The sequence below is a fragment of the Pithys albifrons genome, chromosome 1, assembly GCF_047495875.1.
Source record: "Pithys albifrons albifrons isolate INPA30051 chromosome 1, PitAlb_v1, whole genome shotgun sequence".
NCBI lineage: Eukaryota > Metazoa > Chordata > Aves > Passeriformes > Thamnophilidae > Pithys > Pithys albifrons.
In genome coordinates this window covers 11,089,076-11,107,514 of record NC_092458.1, presented here as the reverse complement: position 1 = coordinate 11,107,514, position 18,439 = coordinate 11,089,076, and the positions used below count along the sequence as shown (strand labels likewise).

The following is an 18,439-nucleotide window of genomic DNA, read 5'->3' as shown; positions in this document are numbered from 1 at the left end:
ATGGTTTGGGTTGGAAGGGACTTTAAAGATCATTTAGTTCAAGAACCCCTGCCATGGACAGGGACATCTATACCAGGTTGCTGAATGCCCTATACAACTTGGCCTTGAACATTGCCAGGAATGGGGCATCCACAGCTGCTTTGGGCAACCTGTTCCTCTGCCTCACCATACTCACAGTAAAAAATTTCTCCTGTATATCAAACCTAAATTTCCCCTATTTCAGTTTGAACCCATTCAGTTTCAATCCATTTCTTCTTGTTTTATCATTACAGATCCTGATGAAGAATCCCTGTTTGGCTTTCTTGTAGGTCCCCTTCAGATACTGGAAGGTTGCTATGAGGTCTCCATGCTACCTTCTCTTCTCCAGCCTGAACAGCCCCAGCCTTTGCAGTCTGTCTTCATAGGGGAGGTGCTCTAGTCCCCTTAAAAACTTCGTTGTCCTCCTCTGGACTCAGTCAAATAGTTCCATGTCCTTATCAAAATAACCTGTTGAGTGGTAGCACTCGTCCATAAAATGTCATGCACAGTTTTTGAAAAACCAATATCAAACGCTATAATAAATCAGAATAGTAATCAGCACACCAGCATGTTTAATATGAAACTTGCTACACTCGCTTGCTTACCCTAATCTTAAGCCTTTATTTCCTATGAGGCTGCTTTCCTGCTATGTGATTTTTTTTTGGTTCAGCAGTGTCAGAGTTCTGTGGTGTTCTGTAGAGGCTGTTTCTGTGCTCCCTCAGTGCTCTTGGCTGAGAATGTCTTCTTAAACCATGGCAAGATTGCCTATAGGAAACATTAAAAAAGACTAGTACTTTCATCACTAAGAAGTATGATTTGAGGGAATCTCTCTCATAAATGCCAAAATTCCTCTGAACCTTGCAGTTTTATGATTTGCCAGCAGTTCCTGCATTAGTGTGCACCACCACTTCCAACATTACTGCCTTGGCACTTCTTGTCCTCATTCCCCAGAGAAAGGCAGGGATGTCATCTCTGACTACCCTTATCAGCCCCTTGGGAAGGGGTAAACAGGAGAGGTGTAGCTGCATTGCAGACCCTGGAGAGCTTAGAATACAACTACTTTTTATTTCAGGTATTTCTGAATGCCTTCTGCCTCCCTTGAAGGTAATATAAGTAATATGAGTAATCATTAATATGAGTGCCTTTGTTTTCAGCAAACAGTTTTAACCCCTGTTGTAAACACCAGTCACTCAGTTTTGGCACTGAGGTAACTCTTGTCAGCAAGCATCCTGCATTACATGCACAGATCATACATACAGAAGCTTTTAGGCTTCTGTAAGTTATTTTGCTTTCATTTCCCCAATTTTGCTATCCATTTCTCTTTGTGGTTCTTTTCGAACATCTGTCTACATCAGTTCGGAGAGTCAGCTTATTTATTTCAACCTAACTCATTTTCTTGAGAAATTTCCTAATTATGTAATCTTACACTGAATGTGGCATTAACCACGAATATTAGGTGTTGTATTATCATTCTTGATATGAGGATTGACACTTTAGAGAAAAGATCTTGCTGCAAGATTTTAGGAATACAAGCCAACTGATTAGAAGCCAACTGATGACCAAACCTCTACGTAAAGTATTAAGACAATTAAGGACTCTTGTTTTATTTCAAATTATATTCTTGTTACAATAAAAATTTGCTGTTACCATTGAATCATCCCGTAACACGTGATGCAGTAGAAAATACTTTTCTGCTTTTCAGTTACTTTATGTTTCATAGGAGACAAATGAGATTTTGTGCACCATCTGATGGAAACTGAACAACTGAACTTTTGAAATCAGTAAATCAGCGACTCCCTGTGCCTCTACTCCCACCCTCTGAAGGAAAATATTGTTGCATTTTGCTACCCACATTTCATATTTAAAAACAAAAAAAAAACAAAAGAAAGAATAAGAAGACAAGGTAGCAAAAAAGTACTCTGTGTTTCTATTAGTGTCCAGCTAAAGCTGCAGTTTCACTTTGAACAGAATTGAAACTCTTAAATGGGTGACAGGAAATTCCTAATATTAAAAAAAAAAGTCGGCCTTATGACAGTAGAATTACTAAGTGTCAGTGCAGCTATTAAAATTTCCAAAGTTTGTAGGTTTAGGCTGCAAGGGAGATCTCCAAAGGCACTGAGTATCTGTCAAAGGTTACAGGGTCGGGTGACTGGACACTGTGATTTAGAAAACCTGCTTGCAACCAAAGCAAGTGGAGATTAAACATCACATGTTCCAGTGTCATGTACTAGAGAGACGTGGCTGGGTGCTTAGAGAAATCAACATACACAGTCATTCTTGAGCTGACTCATTCTCTTCTTTCATAATTAATTAAGCACATTAGTTTTGCTATAAGGTGAATAATTATAAATGAGTGGAAGCTCACTTTCCTTAGTGGTCACATATTGGGAAATATCTGGAGTGGAATAACTAGTACAGGGAGTTTCCAGTGAAGGTTTTCATCCTACTAGAAATGTGTTGAATGTCCTTGCAACACATAGCAGGATTTTAGTGAGATTTCTGCATTAGTTATAGTAGTCCCCAATGAAAACCTCAGTGTGTCTTGCATGAAAAGCAAAATCCAGTTACCAGTAAAGAGCAGAGAAATTATACTTTATTGCAGTACCTTTAGTATTCAGCCACCAGCGTGTGAAATATAGTACTGAATTAATATAGTTGGGGATCAATGAGCCCTTTCCTAGGCCCTGATTGAAATGGAAATGATGCTATACTACTTTCTTGTTTTCCTGTTTATGTCTATATTAGTCAGACTCTAAACACAGGGAATTTGAAAATATGATTGAAAATTCTTTCCCTGTTCGTTCTTCAGGTTCCAGGCATCTGAAATGAGTTTCTCAACTCCATCCTGGTCAGAGAAATTATGAATTGCTATTTAAAATGTAAAGAAAAATATGTAGGGTAAGAATGACATGAAAAAAACCACAAACTCCACCTAATAAATATCCTAACCATTGAATTAGTCTGCTCTGCTAAGCACGGAGACTTCTAAGATACTTTCAAACACTGTGCTCTGTGTAATGCTGGATTGTCACCAGCTTAAGTTTATCCTTGTAATTTTTAACTTTGGTCCTTTTACACTCTCCCATGCAGGTTTCACCTTCCTGTATGCTGTTTCCTATGCCCTTACCACTATTCTTTTTATCACAGTTTATTTTGGTTCCCTTCCCCAAAGTCCCATTCACTTAACAGACATTTCTTCCATAAAGTATTCAGTTTACAACTGTCTCAGTTCTTGAAGCTGTTTACATCAGGAATGAATGCCAAAACATAATAATTATAAAAATTACTAAACTTCCAAATCTAAACTTTTGTTAACATCATTTAACAATGTTTGTATCTTTGTTTCTGCAATTTACATTAAAAATGGGATGGGTGAAAGGAGGAACTTGATTTGGAAATCTTAGTTGTCTGAAGTGACTGGTCACCCTTATGTAACACAGTTGTCTCCCAGCTGACTGATCTTAAACTCTGTGGCCAAATATTTTGCAGTTCTCTTCTGGCGTTCCCTGCAGTTTGGTTGTGTATCTTCATGGAGTAGGCCTTATTATAGTTCTTTATGGTGTGACACTGTAGGAAGGTAAAACACAGTTTGAAATTAAAAGCGTTTTCAAAAGTAGAGAAACAAACAGTAAATTGCAGCATACGAGAATAAAAGCACGTGGATGTATGAGTAATGTGAGAATTTGTTTAAAAGGGGAAAAATGAGTACTCCATTATCTCTTGCAGAGTGGAGCAGTAAATGAGGTACTGTTGTTTTAAGTACAAATGTTTGAGGAAGTAGTTTGCAGCAGTTGTTTCACATTCAGTTATTTCTCAAGTTGCAGTTGAGGTGAAGAGTAGTGTTAGCGTAGCGATTACTGCTGTTTTCTTGAGTGAGTTATGTCATATTATAGTCTCCTCTGCACCTCAGCTGAACCATTGAGGACCACGTTTATGCTATTTTCTTCTACTCTGATTTGTAGACTCTTCAAAAAACAAATCTGGCAGATCTGGAAGCACAAAGAAAATGGTATGTAAACTTTCATTTTAAATTTGCTCTTAGACCTCTTTGACTTGAACTGTGGTGGAAGACTTTCAGGAACATTTTCTGCTTTGCTGCTATCTAAAAGTTCAATTTTACTATTATAGTTAGAAGCTGCAGTGCATTGTGACAGGAAGGGAAAGCATTCAAGCATTTATTTGCGCTGATACGATTTTGTACTGCAGTGCTACGGAATGAATATGATATTGCCTTTTCTAATTGCTGTAACTTCTAAGGTGTTCATTTTTGTCTACACTTTCCTCCTGTCACCTCTTAAAATACATGTGAAACCTCTACAGAAAACTTTCTTCAGAAACACCAGGCTGTACTATTCCCAAAGAACAGTTTAAATCATTATGGGTTATTCCACGTGCCAGTTAAGATCAGTAGATTAGTAGGTTTTTTAACTTCTTATAAAGCCCAGTGGAGATCACAGAGAAAAAAGCAGTTTACATGCATAACCTAGCTGTATTTTAAACAAACTTCTCATTGCAAAGACATTGCTTGCTTCTCCTGTTTAAAAGTCTTTTGATTTCTTCTGGCACTATAACAGCTAAAAAGTGTTACACATGCAAATAGTCAGATACAGCACCAGAATTTAATGGTTTTCAGGTAAAACAGCTAACACATTAAAAAGAAATTAGGAAAGAGAAGAATATACAAGGAAATGAAACACAAAGGTGGTAGAAGCTAGGCTGGCTCTGCAACAACACTTAGGTTCCTAAAAATAATGTAATATGAGAGAGTTCAAAATCTGAGCATTGTGACTCTAAAGGTCTTTTTTGACTTCTTAAAAATCATAGAAATGTATTCATGCAGATTTTCAAGACCCAGATTCATTGCACCTAATTTCAGGCACCTAAATGAGCAGCATTAGTCTCTGGTGTGTAGTCAGATCAAGCTCCCTGCATCTCCATAGCCCAGCAGTACCTGCAGAAGGGCCTTTGCCTCTCTCTCCCTATCTCCCTCTATCTCCCTCCCACTCTTTCCCTGTTCTGCTCTAGTGCTAGGATAGAGTGGCTTAATTTGGTTTATCAAATCTTTAAAAGTAGACCTTAATTAACTTTTCTATCTGTATATTAAAGTTAGAAAGGCTGCTGGAGTTTGATGTGCAGTGACTGTCAGTATTTCCCTCAGTGACTACAGGTTTCATGACCTTGGCTGGTGACGGCCGGCACATCATGGTCTGTTGTGATGTGTGCCAACAGATGCCCAGCCGATGGCACCAATAGGATGGACCGATATGTCCTGCAATGCAGAGTCTCTGCTGTTACCCTACCACCTTTCTGCCATCCTCCATGGGCATCTATCTTGGATAATGATCCTGGCCTTGGGGTCCATTGGTCTGCTAAAACAAGACATGGAGGCAGGCAGGTCCTGGACCATCATGGGCCACATGGAGTGGCATGGATAGGTGCTCTTTGGCTTTTCATTAGTCCCATAACATGCTTTACATAAATAATATGGTGTATCTCCTGGAAAAAAAGGAAGGAAGACAGGCAAAATATTGACAGGAACATATCCAATTAGTCTTTGGCAATGTAACTCAGAGAAAAATCTTCAATTTTCTATGTAATTAATAGCAATAGTAGAGCCCTTCCTTTTTCTTCCCATATCCCTGATCACTTTAGTGGAGAAAAAGAGAGTTAAAAAAAAACATTTTAGGGAGCTGGGAGGAAATGAGTGCCTTATATCTTCTCCAAATTTGACTCTGATCGTTTTAATCCAAGGACTTTTCTATATCAGGAAATCAGAAAAGTAAATCCTACTGTAAAGCAGATTGGCTAGACTGTGCTGAAAAGACTGGTGAACTCTGTTACCCAATGGCCTCCATCTGGGTGACAGTCCAAAGTGAATTCCTGTTAACAAAATGATGGTTAATTTGATTCCTAACAAGTGACAGCACAAGAAATAGTGAAATGTGAGTTCACAGGCATTGTCCAGGTTAGCGTCCCTTGAGAAATCTCATGCATGACTGCCATGGCTACCAGCCATACTTTGCCTTTTCTCAGAGGATCACCTGAAGAGAAAATGGCACTGTAGCACTGGCAGGGACTGGGAAAGAGTGTGGTAGAGGAAAGACTAGGGCATAGTACTACATGAGGTTACACTGAATTCAAGATCTGCAGATGACTTTTACATTTTTTATTCTTTATTGAGGCTATGAATGCCCAAAAATATGCCATTTGACAGAAGTGTGGAGGTGTGTGAGACTTGATCTGGCTTATCTCTCACCTGCTGCCCTGCAGGTCTCTAGAGCACTCTTCCAGATACATGGATGCAGAGGAAGGTTTAGCACAGTTCTCTAAGGTAGCATACAAACACAAAATTGTCTAGGGGACATTGTGCTTGAGGGTAACAGAGCATAAAACAGGAAGTCTTGCTTTGCCTCCAAGCCTGTGTCACCTGCATGGCATGTCTTTGGCAGAAAACAGCAGGCCTTGCACAGGCTGTTTGAGGAGGCCTCTGTATGTTCTTGTGTCCCAGCTAAAGAGAAAAAAAACATTTTCTTGTATCTTGGACCTTTTACCTAATCATCCAATTTGCCACTGCTGAGCAGAGTTTTAACATTTAATCAATATTATGCCACACACCTCCTGATTGTTTAGGAGCTCTCTCTCTACCATGCATCTCCAAGCCTTCAACACTGAGTTTTCAAGGGAGAAATGAGGCTGTTGGTCGTTGTGGGCTGTCTTGTCTTTAAACCTATTGACCAGCATCTGACACAAGTAGTTAAGATGTTGGGCGTGGCAGCAAAATGGTCGTGGCCCCTCTGCCTGTGCCACACTAGCCAAGGCTGGCAACCCACCAGCCAGTGTTTCTCTGACATTGACTGCTGCTGAGGAAGTAACTCGTAGGTTGTGAAATATTAAAAGCTTATTGCTTTACCCATAATACACATAAATCTATAAGGTAGGCAAGACCACAAAGACTGGACAGGCACACAGACTGTTGTAGAAGTTTCTTTAAATGCCTATGGGATTTTGTCTCTGATTATTTCTTGATTATTAGTCATTTAGAGAACATGGCCAATTTTAAACCTGTCTTTGATTTTCATTTTCACGCGTTGTATCGATACAGTTTGTTCTCAGCTCTCTGCCCTTATTGAACAGTGAAAATGCAAGATGATATTAAACCTTATGGAAATAAAGCCATTCAGTGGCTTCGGTCAACTCTCCATCTGTTACGAGACTTACTAGAGGGAGAATACTTAGGATAGGTTACATTTGAATTAGGGACTCACTCATCTGTTAGTCAGTGCAGTTTTGAAAGTCTACACTACCTTGTGAGGGAGTATAGATTTTCTCTGTCCTAGGCTTTGAAACAGTAACTTTGCTCATCTACTCCAGTAGGCAATGGCAATGTGCTGAACATTTAACACCTCTTGTTTCCCCTTAAAGTAGAGCATTCACAGAGACAGAAATTTTTTCACCTGCCTTCTCACTTTCTCAGCAGATTTTTTTTAACAATTCATTATTTAGAGATTGATATTTAAATTAACACTATGATTCTTAGTCATAGTACAGTAAGGAATGCCAACATATGCCTTCCCAAAATCTAAAAAACTGCCTGCACATGCACTCCTGGCCACTGTGAGGCAAGTGCAGCTCTCCATTTGGTCTGACCCAGTGTGTGGGTGAAATGTCCTCATTGCATGAAACTAATACCTCTGTGTTTCCTTGGTTTTAGGTACCTTGTGCAAAGATGTCGAATGCATTGCTAATTGTCTTGCTCTTCCTATTTCCGATGCTACTGTCAGGAGCCTGGTTTCCCAAAACTTTACCCTGTGATGTTAAATCCTGGGAAGGTACTGTGACAGTGGACTGCACCTATCGGCGTCTCACGGAAGTTCCCAGAGGGATCCCTGGAAATGCTACCAACCTTACCCTGAGTATTAACCATATCCTCCATATCTATCCAACATCCTTTGCTCAACTTCAAAACCTCCTGGAGATTGACTTCAGATGCAACTGTGTACCTCCCAGAATGGGGCCCAAAGACAACGTGTGCACCGGCACACTGAAAATTGAGAATGGCACTTTTGCTGCCCTGACAAGATTGAAGTCATTGTACTTGGATGCAAACAAGCTGGTGGAAATACCTCAAGGACTTCCTGCTACTCTAAGCCTGCTGAGCTTGGAAGCAAATACTATTTTTTCTATCCAAAAAGCCAACTTCTCAGAGCTAGGGAACCTAGAGGTACTGTATCTGGGACAGAACTGTTACTACCGCAATCCATGCAATGTTTCATTTGAAATTGAGCAAACAGCCTTTCTGGAGCTGAAAAAATTAACAATACTATCCCTGAAGTCCAACAACTTAACACATATTCCACCCAATTTGTCATCTACTTTAAAGGAACTGTATATTTACAATAACATGATTCAAGTGATTCAAGAAGAGGATTTAAGTGCCCTTATCAACTTAGAAATTCTTGACCTAAGTGGCAATTGCCCACGTTGCTATAATGCCCCTTATCCTTGTATTCCCTGCCACAATAGCTCAATTGACATACACTCAAAGGCTTTTGATTCCTTGAGAAATCTAAGGATTTTGCGACTTCACAGTAACTCTCTTCAGAGCATACCCAGCAACTGGTTTAAAAACCTCATGAATCTCAAAGAACTTGATCTGTCCCAAAATTTCCTCATAAAGGAGATTGGAGATGCTCAGTTTCTGAAGTTTATCCCCAACCTCGTGGAGCTTGATCTGTCCTTCAATTTTGAATTGAAGACATATTCTCCCTTCTTGAATCTGTCCAAGACGTTTTCTTCCCTCTCTAACCTGGAAACCTTGAGGCTCAAGGGTTATGTCTTTAAAGAACTGAGAGCACGAGATCTACACCCATTGCTCCATCTTGCGAATCTAAGCGTGTTGGATCTTGGGACTAATTTTATTAAAGTTGCAAACCTGTCAGTGTTCAAAGAATTCCCTGCTCTTAAATTCATAGACCTCTCAGTGAATAAAATTTCTCCTTCTTCAGGGGAAAGCAACTTCTATGGATTCTGCTCTAATCCTAGGATTTCAGCAGAGCAGTACAACAGGCAAGTCCTACAAGAGATGCATTATTTCAGGTATGATGTGTATGGACGAAGTTGCCATTCCAAAGACAAAGAGGCTGCTTCTTACCAATCTTCAGTTAAGGAAGATTGCCTGAAATATGGAAAAACTCTGGATTTGAGCAGAAATAATGTATTTTTTATTAACCCCTCAGACTTCTCGGGACTTAGCTCCCTCAGATGTCTCAACTTGTCAGATAATGCAATAAGTCAAACTTTAAATGGAAGTGAATTTTCCAGTTTGTCTGGATTGAAGTACCTGGATTTTTCTAACAACAGGGTTGATTTGCTATACCAAACTGCTTTCAAAGAGCTAAGACAACTAGAAATTCTGGACCTGAGCAATAACCAGCATTATTTTCTGGCTGAAGGTGTTACTCATGTGCTTAATTTTGTGAAAAATTTAGCTCATTTGAGAAAGCTGATGATGAATGAGAATGCCATTTCTACCACTATTAACACAGGAATGGAAAGTCAATCTCTGCAAATTTTAGAATTTAGAGGAAATCATTTAGATGTTTTATGGATGGATGGCAATTCTAGATACTTGTCCTTCTTCAAGAATCTGAGTGGCCTGGAGGAACTGGATATTTCCTTCAACTCACTCAGTTTTGTCCCTCATGATGTTTTTGTAGCAATGCCTCCCAAACTCAAGCTCCTCAATTTAACCAATAATCGACTAAAGAGTTTCAACTGGGGAAGCCTCCAGTATCTGAAGAAACTGGTAACTCTGGACCTGAGCAACAACCTTCTGACTACGGTTCCCCGAGAACTGTCCAATTGCTCATCATCACTCCAGGAACTGATGCTCCGAAACAATCGCATCCAGCATCTAACCAAACATTTTCTCAGAGGTGCTTTTAAACTGAGGTACTTGGATCTCAGCTCCAACAAGATTGAAATAATTAAGAAATCTAGCTTCCCTGAAAGTGTCATTAACAACCTGAAGATGCTGCTTTTGCATGGCAATCCGTTCAAGTGCAACTGCGAGGCTGTGTGGTTTGTCTGGTGGATCAATCAGACTCAAGTGACTATTCCTCTTCTGGCCACAGACGTGACCTGTGCTGGCCCAGGGGCACATAAGGGAAGAAGTGTGGTTTTCTTGGATCTATATACCTGTGAGCTGGACACCTCATATTTGGTCCTGTACGCTCTGTCAGCTTCAACTATCCTCTGCATTATGGTGCTCACGGTGACAAGCCATCTGTACTTCTGGGATGTGTGGTATAGTTACCATTACTGCACTGCCAAGCTGAAGGGCTATCGGCGCTTATCTTCCCCAGATTCTTGTTACGATGCTTTTATTGCCTATGACAATCAAGATCCAGCTGTGAGTGAGTGGGTAATGGAAGAACTGGTTGAAAGGCTGGAAGACCAAAAAGTCAGGCAGTTCAATTTATGCCTAGAAGGAAGGGACTGGCTCCCAGGACAGCCAGTCTTTGACAACCTTTCCCAGAGCATTCAGCTGAGCAAAAAAACCATATTTGTGCTGACCAACAAGTATATTAAAAGCGGCAGCTTCAAGACAACATTTTACATGGCCCACCAGCGTCTTCTAGATGAAAAAATGGATGTCATTATCTTGATATTTCTTGAGAAGGTTTTGCAGAAGTCCCGCTATGTCCGGCTGAGGAAGAGGCTGTGCAGAAGTTCTGTCTTGGAATGGCCAACTAACCCTCAATCTCAGCCCTTCTTCTGGCAGTGCCTGAAAAATGCCATAGCTACAAGCAACTCACTGGCTTATAACAAGCTTCTCCAAGAAACTGTTTAGCTCTACCCTTCCCCATAGAAATGTTATGATGCACATGCACCTTGCTTGGCATTTATTACTGCACAGCAAGAAATTATGCACTACTCCCTGGAAGTTGCTGGTTCGGAACAAAATCACCACTTCCAGCTTTCAGTTCACTAGAGGCCTCTAGCATCTCCTGTGGTTGGATGAAGTATGGGTTAGACACTTGCTTAACATGCTTGAGTACACACATCCCAGGAGGGACCATGCCTAAAGTTGCTGCTGTTCAGACATTGTTAGAGTAAATTATAGTTTCTCTGTTTGACGTATTTATGAAAAACAAGGAAAGTGCTTGCTGACACCTTTGTCTCTGAAAATACACTTAGCAAAATTGGTGCTTCAATCTTAGTTGGGAAAACACAAGATCTCTTATCTTTTCATCTTAGGCTTACAGCTTTTGAGTCTACCACTTCTGTCTAAATACGGACCAGTCCTAAACTCTGTGGAAAAGAAATGCTTTTGCGGCCTGTCAGGGGCTTGGGTCTGGTACAGGAACTCTTTTTTTGCACTATCAGTAAGGTCATAAATCTGAAGAGACTCTGAAGAATGTGTGTGAACTAAAAGGGGGAGGTAGGTGAAAAACAAGTTCAGAAGGGCTTGTAGGCTCTGGGTGGGAAAAAGCCATAAGATAAAGGGAGTCCTTGTGCATGGAGCTGCTGCATGGGAGCAAGGAGAGGGAACAAGGCAGCAGAGAGGCAGAGGGAGAGGCACATGGAACATGGAGAAAATCAATTAAACCAAAGACACAAAGAACTAGATGATCTTCCAGATCCCTTCCAACCCAAACCTTTCTATGATTCTCTGATCTCAACTGCCTCTGGCCATTCCTTTCCTACCTTTTCTGACTAGTCCTTTCTTTAAATAGTCCCTTTTTGATTTAGTTGTAGGAAGGCAGACAAGAACATAGACACAAACAGGAAAACTAAGGTTCATATAATAATAGTACGGATAGAGGTGTTTTTTCCTCCAAATTTATCATAGTAGTGTTATTGATTAACAACAGAAGCAGGAGAAAGAGCAGGGCCTGTTTAGAAGAGTGGATGTTTTATGGTTTTATTTTAGCATTGGAAAGAGGATCTAGGGAACTACAGGCCTGTTAGCCTGACATCGGTGCCAGGGAAGGTCGTGAATATCATCTTTAATGCCATTATGCTACATGTACAGAACAACCAGGGGGTAAGGTACAACCAGCATGGGTTTAGGAAAGGCAGGTCTTTCTTGACCAAACTAATCTTCTTCTATGACAAAATGACCTGCTTAGTGGATGAGAGAAAGGCTGTGGATGTTGTCTCTCTGGATATTAGTTAAACCTTTGACATACTTTCCCATAGCATTCTCCCTAGAGAAACTGGCTTATCATGGTGTGGATGGGTGTACTATTCATTGGGTAAAAGCTGGCTGGATGGCCTGGCCCAGAGAGTGGTGTTGAATGGAGTTACATCCAGTTGGCACCAGGTCACTAGTGGTGTTCCCCAGGGCTCAATACTGGGGCCAGTACTATTTAGTATCTTCACTGACAAATTGAATGAGGATATTAAGTGTGCTCTCAGCAAGTTCACAGCTGATACCAAATGGCGTGAGAATATTGACCTGTCTGAGGGCAGGAGGGCTCTGCAGAGGGATCTGGACAGGCTGGATCAATGGGATGAGGCCAATTGTATGAGGTTCAACAAGGCCAAGTGCTGTAATTGGGTCACAATAACCTCATGCAATGCCACAGGCTGGAGGAATAAAGTCTGGAAAGCGGCATGGTGAAAAAGAACTTGGGCATGCTGGTTGACAGCTGACTGAACATGAACCAGCAGAGTGCCCAAGTGCCAAGAAGTTCAGTGGCATCCTGGCCTATGTCAGAAATACTGTGGCCAGTAGGACTAGGGCAGTGATTGTTACCCTGTACTTGGCAGTGGTGAGAGTCCTGTGTCCACTTCTGGGTCACTCACTTCAAGAAAGACATCATGGTGCTGAAGAGTGTCCAGAGAAGAGCAACAAAGCTGGTGAATGGTCTGGAACACAAGTCCTGTGAGAAATGGATGAGGGAGTTGGGGAGCTGGGCTAGAGAAAAGGAGTCTGAAGTGAGACCTTATTGCTCTCTACAACTACCTGAAAGGAAGTTGTAGTGAGGTGGGAGTCAATCTCTTCTCCTAGTTAGCAAGTGACAGGATGAGAGGAGATGGCCTGAAGCTGTGCCAGAGTAGGTTCACATTAGATATCAGGAAAAAAATCTTCATGAAAAGTGTTGTCAAGCATTGGAATGGTCTGCCCAGGGAAGTGGTTGGGTCACCATCCCTGGAAGTGTTCAAAAAACATGTGGATATGACACTTAAGGATATGCTTTAAGGGAGAACATGGTGGTGGTGCTGGGTTGAAAGTTGGAATTGATGTTCTTAAAGGCCTTTCCAACCTTAGCAAATCTACAATTCTACAGTTTCTCATGGTTGTGTTTGTAAACCTAAACAATTTGTATCTCTAAATAGAATAACATGGTCTGTAATACAGCTATCTTCATAAAGGAGAATCATAGAATAATACCTTAAAGATCATTTCATTCAAATCCTTTGCCACTTCACCAGATTGTTCAAAGCCCTATCCAACCTGGCCTTGAATGTATCCAGGGATGGGGCATCCACAGTTTCTTTGGGCAACCTGAGTGTGTCACTACCCTCACAGTAAATAATTTATCAATTATATCTAATTTAAAGCTACCCTCTATCAGAGTATCAGCAATTCCTCCTTGTCCTATCACTACATGGCCTTGTTAAAAGTCTGTCTTCAACTCTTTTGCAGGGCCCCTTTAGGTTCTGGAAGAGGCTCTAAGGTCTCCCTGGAGCCTTCTTTTTTCTGGGCTGAAGAATCCCAGTTGTCTCAGCCTGTCCTTGTAGGAGAGAGGCTCCAGACCTGTGATCAACTTTATGGTCTTCCTCTGGACTTGCTTTGACAGGTCCCAGTCCTTCCTGTGTTGGGGGCCTCAGAGCTGGACTTGTCAGTCCTCACAAGAGCAGAGTAGAGAGGAAGAATCACCTCCCTTGACCTTCTGGCCATACTGTTTTTGATGCAGCCCAGGACAAAATTGGCTTTCTGAACTGCAAGTATACATTGTCATGTCATGTTGAGCTTCTTGTCAACCAACACCCCTAAGTCTTTCCCTTCAGCTCCGCTCTCAATCCATTCTCTGTCCAGCCTGTTTTTGTACTTGACATTGCCCCAACCTACATGCAGGATCTTGCACTTGTCCTTGTTGAACTTCATGAGGTTTGTATAGGCCCACCTCTCAAGCCTCTCAAGCGTCCTCTGAATGGCATCCCTTCCACCACCATTTCAACCACACCACACAACTGGGTGTCATGAGAAAACTTGCTGAGAGTGCACTCAGTCCCATTGTCCATGTCACTGAAAAGATGTAAAACAGGACCAGTCCCAATACCAACCCCTGAGGAACACTACTCATCTTTTATCTCCAGCTGGACATTGAGCTGTTGAGTGCAACCATCCAGCCAATTGCTTATTTACCAAGTGGCCATATATCAGCAGATTGTAAATAGCCACCGATACGGTGGAGAGGTTTCTGCTTCCAGGAGCAAGGCTAGAAAAGCGGCAAGTGGTGCTCCCTAGGATCAAGCCCCTTAGAAGCGAGGTAGGCTCTTCCCGCCCCCAGCCTGGAGACCACCCCGAACGGAGTAAGTCCACAGCAGCCCGAGGTCCACGAGGAAAAGCCAAGTTTAATGCCGCGCGCTAGCTTTTAAGGAGAGCATGGGAATTCCCCGGATGAAGGCGGGGAAGAGGGGCGGAGACTGGGTGGAGACGCACTTCATTGGGTGCATGCAAACGAAGGGAAGGAGGGAGGGGAGGAGCGGCAAAAGGACCAACAGGAGAATGAGGTGGGCGGGGAAATTCCACCGTAGGGCTTCCGGCACTCCAAGGCAGGGACAGCCCCCGCCCAGGATCCAGCTGAGCCTCGTGGGCAGCCCCGCCGGTAACCGCCCCCATGGCCGGGTCGGGCCAGGACAGGGGGCTGCAACCTGGAGGGTTCCGTGGGAAGAGGAAACCTGGACAAGGAATGACCAAGGTAAAAACAAACCAGGGTAGACACAGTGGGGTGTATAACATTCAAGCTGGGGAAACATCAATGTAGGGTGTGAACTTATTAGAGTCCTTATAAACCTCTCGCAGAGCTTCCATATTTGGGGAGCCGGTTTTCTGGACTTCGGCGTCCTCACCTATCCATCTCTTGTAGTATTTTTGCCACTGTATAAACCCCGGGTCTACTCCAACAGCCATATGTCAAACCCATGTGATAAGGATGTCATGGTTGGCCCTTTTGCCTGCCAGGGCACACTGTTGATTCAATTCAACTTGCCATCAATCCAAACTTCCAGATCTTTTTCCATGAGTTTCGTCTCCAACCTCTCATCTCCCAGTTTGTACATATAACCAGGATTACCCTGTCCCAGATGCAGAATCTGGCACTTGCTCTTGTGAAGTTTTATGCTGTTTTATGCTCCAGGGGTCCCAGGGCCCATCATTGTGCTGAAGGCAGGTGAAAAAGGCAGTAAACCTCTCTGCTTTGTCTGTGTCTCTGTTTATAAAGAACCAATGTTATCTCTGATTCTGTTTTTGCTGTTAGCACATTTTATAAAGCTCTTTTTTTTCTCTCTTTTCTTCACAGTACTGGCCAGCTTCAATTCTAATTGAGCTTTTGTTGTAAAAACTCTTCCCCTTACAGTGGCAATAGCAACTCTGTAGTCCTTCTGTGTCACCTGTCCTTGCTTCCAGTGTTGATATACTCTCCTTTTCTACCTGAGTCTTAGAATATCCCCACTCATCCCAGATGGACTTTTGGCTGCTTGCTTGATTTCCAACAGTTTGAAATTGCTAGCTCCTGTGCTCTTAAGAGATGGCTCTTAAAAAGAGACCAGCTGTCATGGACCCCGATGGACCTTCAAAAGCAGATTCCCAGGGGACCTTACTAATTAGCTCCTTCAGCAGTCAGAAGACTGCTCTACCCATTTCCAGTTTGGCTAGAAGTTTTTCTCCTATCACCAACAGTGTGAAGGTCAACTACTTTGTAGTCACTGTGAACAACTACCACTTGCCCGTGAACCCCTTCCTGTTGACAAACAACTAATCTTGCTGGGCACCTTTCCTAGTCAGCTCCCTTAACACCTCCACCAAAAAATTATCTTCAACATGCATCAGGAATGCTTGTCTCCAACATACGTATCGATATCTTGGAAGTTAAAATCACCCATAAGGACAAGGGCTGCTCATCCAGATATATTCTTTCATTCTTTATAGAATAATTCAGCAGTGTTGTTGTCCTGGATGGGTGGTTGATAGTACACTCCCACAACATCCATCTTCATCATTATCCAGAGACCTCAACCATGTCATCACCAATGGCAGGCACCATCCAATTCAATCCCTCCCTTAAATATGTAGCCGTTCCATGCATTGCCTGCCCTGCCAATCCTTCCTAAAGAGCCTAAAACATAGTAACACAATGAATTAACAGTGTTGTTTTATTTGGTAAAGAAATTTTATAAATGTAATATTATTTCACCGATATGACTTTGCAGTTAAGTTGTTAACCCCCAAATCTAATCACATAATTTAACCAAAGTTACCAAACAAAAGGTATACAATACATTTAAGGGATGATGTCAATTCAGTTGCTTTATAGATCAGACCTTTGTTACAAATAAAATGCTGAACTGTTTGCTTTCCTGTGCACAAGTACTGTAAATAAAGCTTCAAAATTACTTGTGCCAAGAGATAGCTTGCCCTTCTCTTCCTTTGAAACTCTTTTTTGAAGCTTGTGCCCTGCACAGGTCAAATAGGGAAGAAGGCATTGACTCCCTGCAAACCTTGCTCATAAATTCTGCTCCAGCTGTCTTGGACCTACGCTTGAAGAGTTAATCATACCAGACTAGCACATGTCTTTATAGTAAGGTGTCCTTCTTTTCATGGTCTGACAGGAGGGATGCAATGTTTAAATTTCCTTGGGAGTCTGAAGCAATTGAAATTTGTATTTCTCAGATTATTGGAAATAAACATACTCGAGGCTATTTAACGGGGTAAGAGGAAAGAGCAGAAGAGAAATGGCAGAATTAAGCTTACTGTGTCTGCTGCACTTGAAATGCTTATGAAGAGTTATGGGTGACTTCCAACAGCTCTGTGAAAACTGCATCCATTTGGAAAGAATTAAAGCCATGGAAACAGAGAATTGTGAGGTGTTTGGTGTTTAATGCTCTACACTCCCCGGTCCATGCCTGGATTCTGGTCGGAAGATCAGGTGGCAATTCAGCCTGGTGGGAAACAACCCTCTCTCAGCATCATCATTTGGAAATAGTGAAAAAAATGCCACATTGCCTAGCAGAAGTTAGAGGATTTAGCTTATATTTGTCTAGAAACCTTATTTTGCCTCATTCTTCTGCCCTCATGGAAGTACACATCTTTGCCTTTCCTGGTAAGAGTACCTGACATTTGCAGCCTTTCTGGAACCTCTTGTCATAGACTCAAGGGCTTTCAAATGTCAGATGTTCAGAGACTGTGCTGAGGAGTGAAACCTGAGTGTGTTTCACTGTACAAGTTCCTCTCAATTGCTTGTCAGGCATCTGTTGTCAGTGCTGGTGTTCTGTGCTGTCTCGTGCATTGAGTGGTGGCTGCTTCCAGCTGGCAGCCAAGCCCCACACAGGCCAGGTTGGGAGAGAATTGGGAGGGGAGATTCAGAGCAGCTCTTGTGTGGAGATAAAGCCAGGTTAATAAACTAAGGAAAAAATAGTAGGAAAAATCCTGACAAATTATGCAGAAGCAATCATTCACCACTTCCTGCCAGCAGAGCAATGCCCAGCTGGACTGTTGAGTGACGGCTGCTTTAGCTAAATCCCCATCCCTCCCCCTCCTCGGTTTTATTGCTGGCTATGGAACCATAATGGCATGGGTTTTCCCTTTGGTCAACTGGGCTCTGCAAACCTGTCTGTGTCCCCTTATAGACCCTTGCCCACTCCCAGCCTGCTCACCAGTGTGAGAAGGCCTTGAAGCTTTGCATGTTTCCCACTAGGCATAATTCTGGTGTATTACTAACACTGCTTTGGTCATCAGTCTAAAACACAGCACCATAGGGGCTGCTGTGGAGAGAATGGGCTCCATCCCAACCAGATCCAGTACAGTTGTTGTGAGTGACAAATGAGATGTGACTTCAGACACTCTCTCTTCTCCTGGCTCATGATGTGCTGTACTTGTGTGAAAATGTAGAAGAGGGGCAAGAATAAAAGACCTTGCACAGAGCAAGGTAAATCATAGAGACTTGCTTTATTGCCTGCTCAGTTTAGGAGTTTTGCCCACATACATGTACATACACGTACAGCAGCTCTAGCGCAGTCAGTAGTGGGGCTAATTTATAGAGCTTTAAACTGAAGGTCCTTGCTTAACTTATGATTTCTAGTGACTAAACCCTCTGCAGGATGAGTAAAATCTTAGTCTGCAGTTTGCTGTATCAATATAAAATTTATAATCTGGAAACCCAAAACATATAAAAGAATATGGACACTA

General features: G+C 42.1%; 1 protein-coding gene across 2 annotated transcripts; it reads left to right on the top strand.

Moving 5' to 3' along the window:
* The first annotated feature begins 3,829 nt into the window (after positions 1-3,829).
* On the top strand, positions 3,830-17,103 carry LOC139674607 (toll-like receptor 7). Of its 2 annotated transcripts, XM_071561296.1 has the most exons (3): positions 3,830-4,031; positions 6,794-6,800; positions 7,730-17,103. In XM_071561296.1, exons 1-3 carry the CDS (start codon positions 3,898-3,900, stop codon positions 10,868-10,870), a joined length of 3,282 nt encoding a protein of 1,093 aa, XP_071417397.1. In that variant the 5' UTR covers positions 3,830-3,897; the 3' UTR covers positions 10,871-17,103. The 2 variants fall into 2 exon arrangements, with proteins under 2 accessions (XP_071417397.1, XP_071417331.1); XM_071561230.1 differs by lacking the exon at positions 6,794-6,800 and having other exon boundaries at positions 3,947-4,027.
* The last annotated feature ends 1,336 nt before the right edge of the window (positions 17,104-18,439 follow it).

Bases quoted from the DNA above. Each gene is read 5' to 3' on its own strand.
- LOC139674607 (XM_071561296.1), top strand. From the start codon at position 3,898: ATGTCATATTATAGTCTCCTCTGCACCTCAGCTGAACCATTGAGGACC.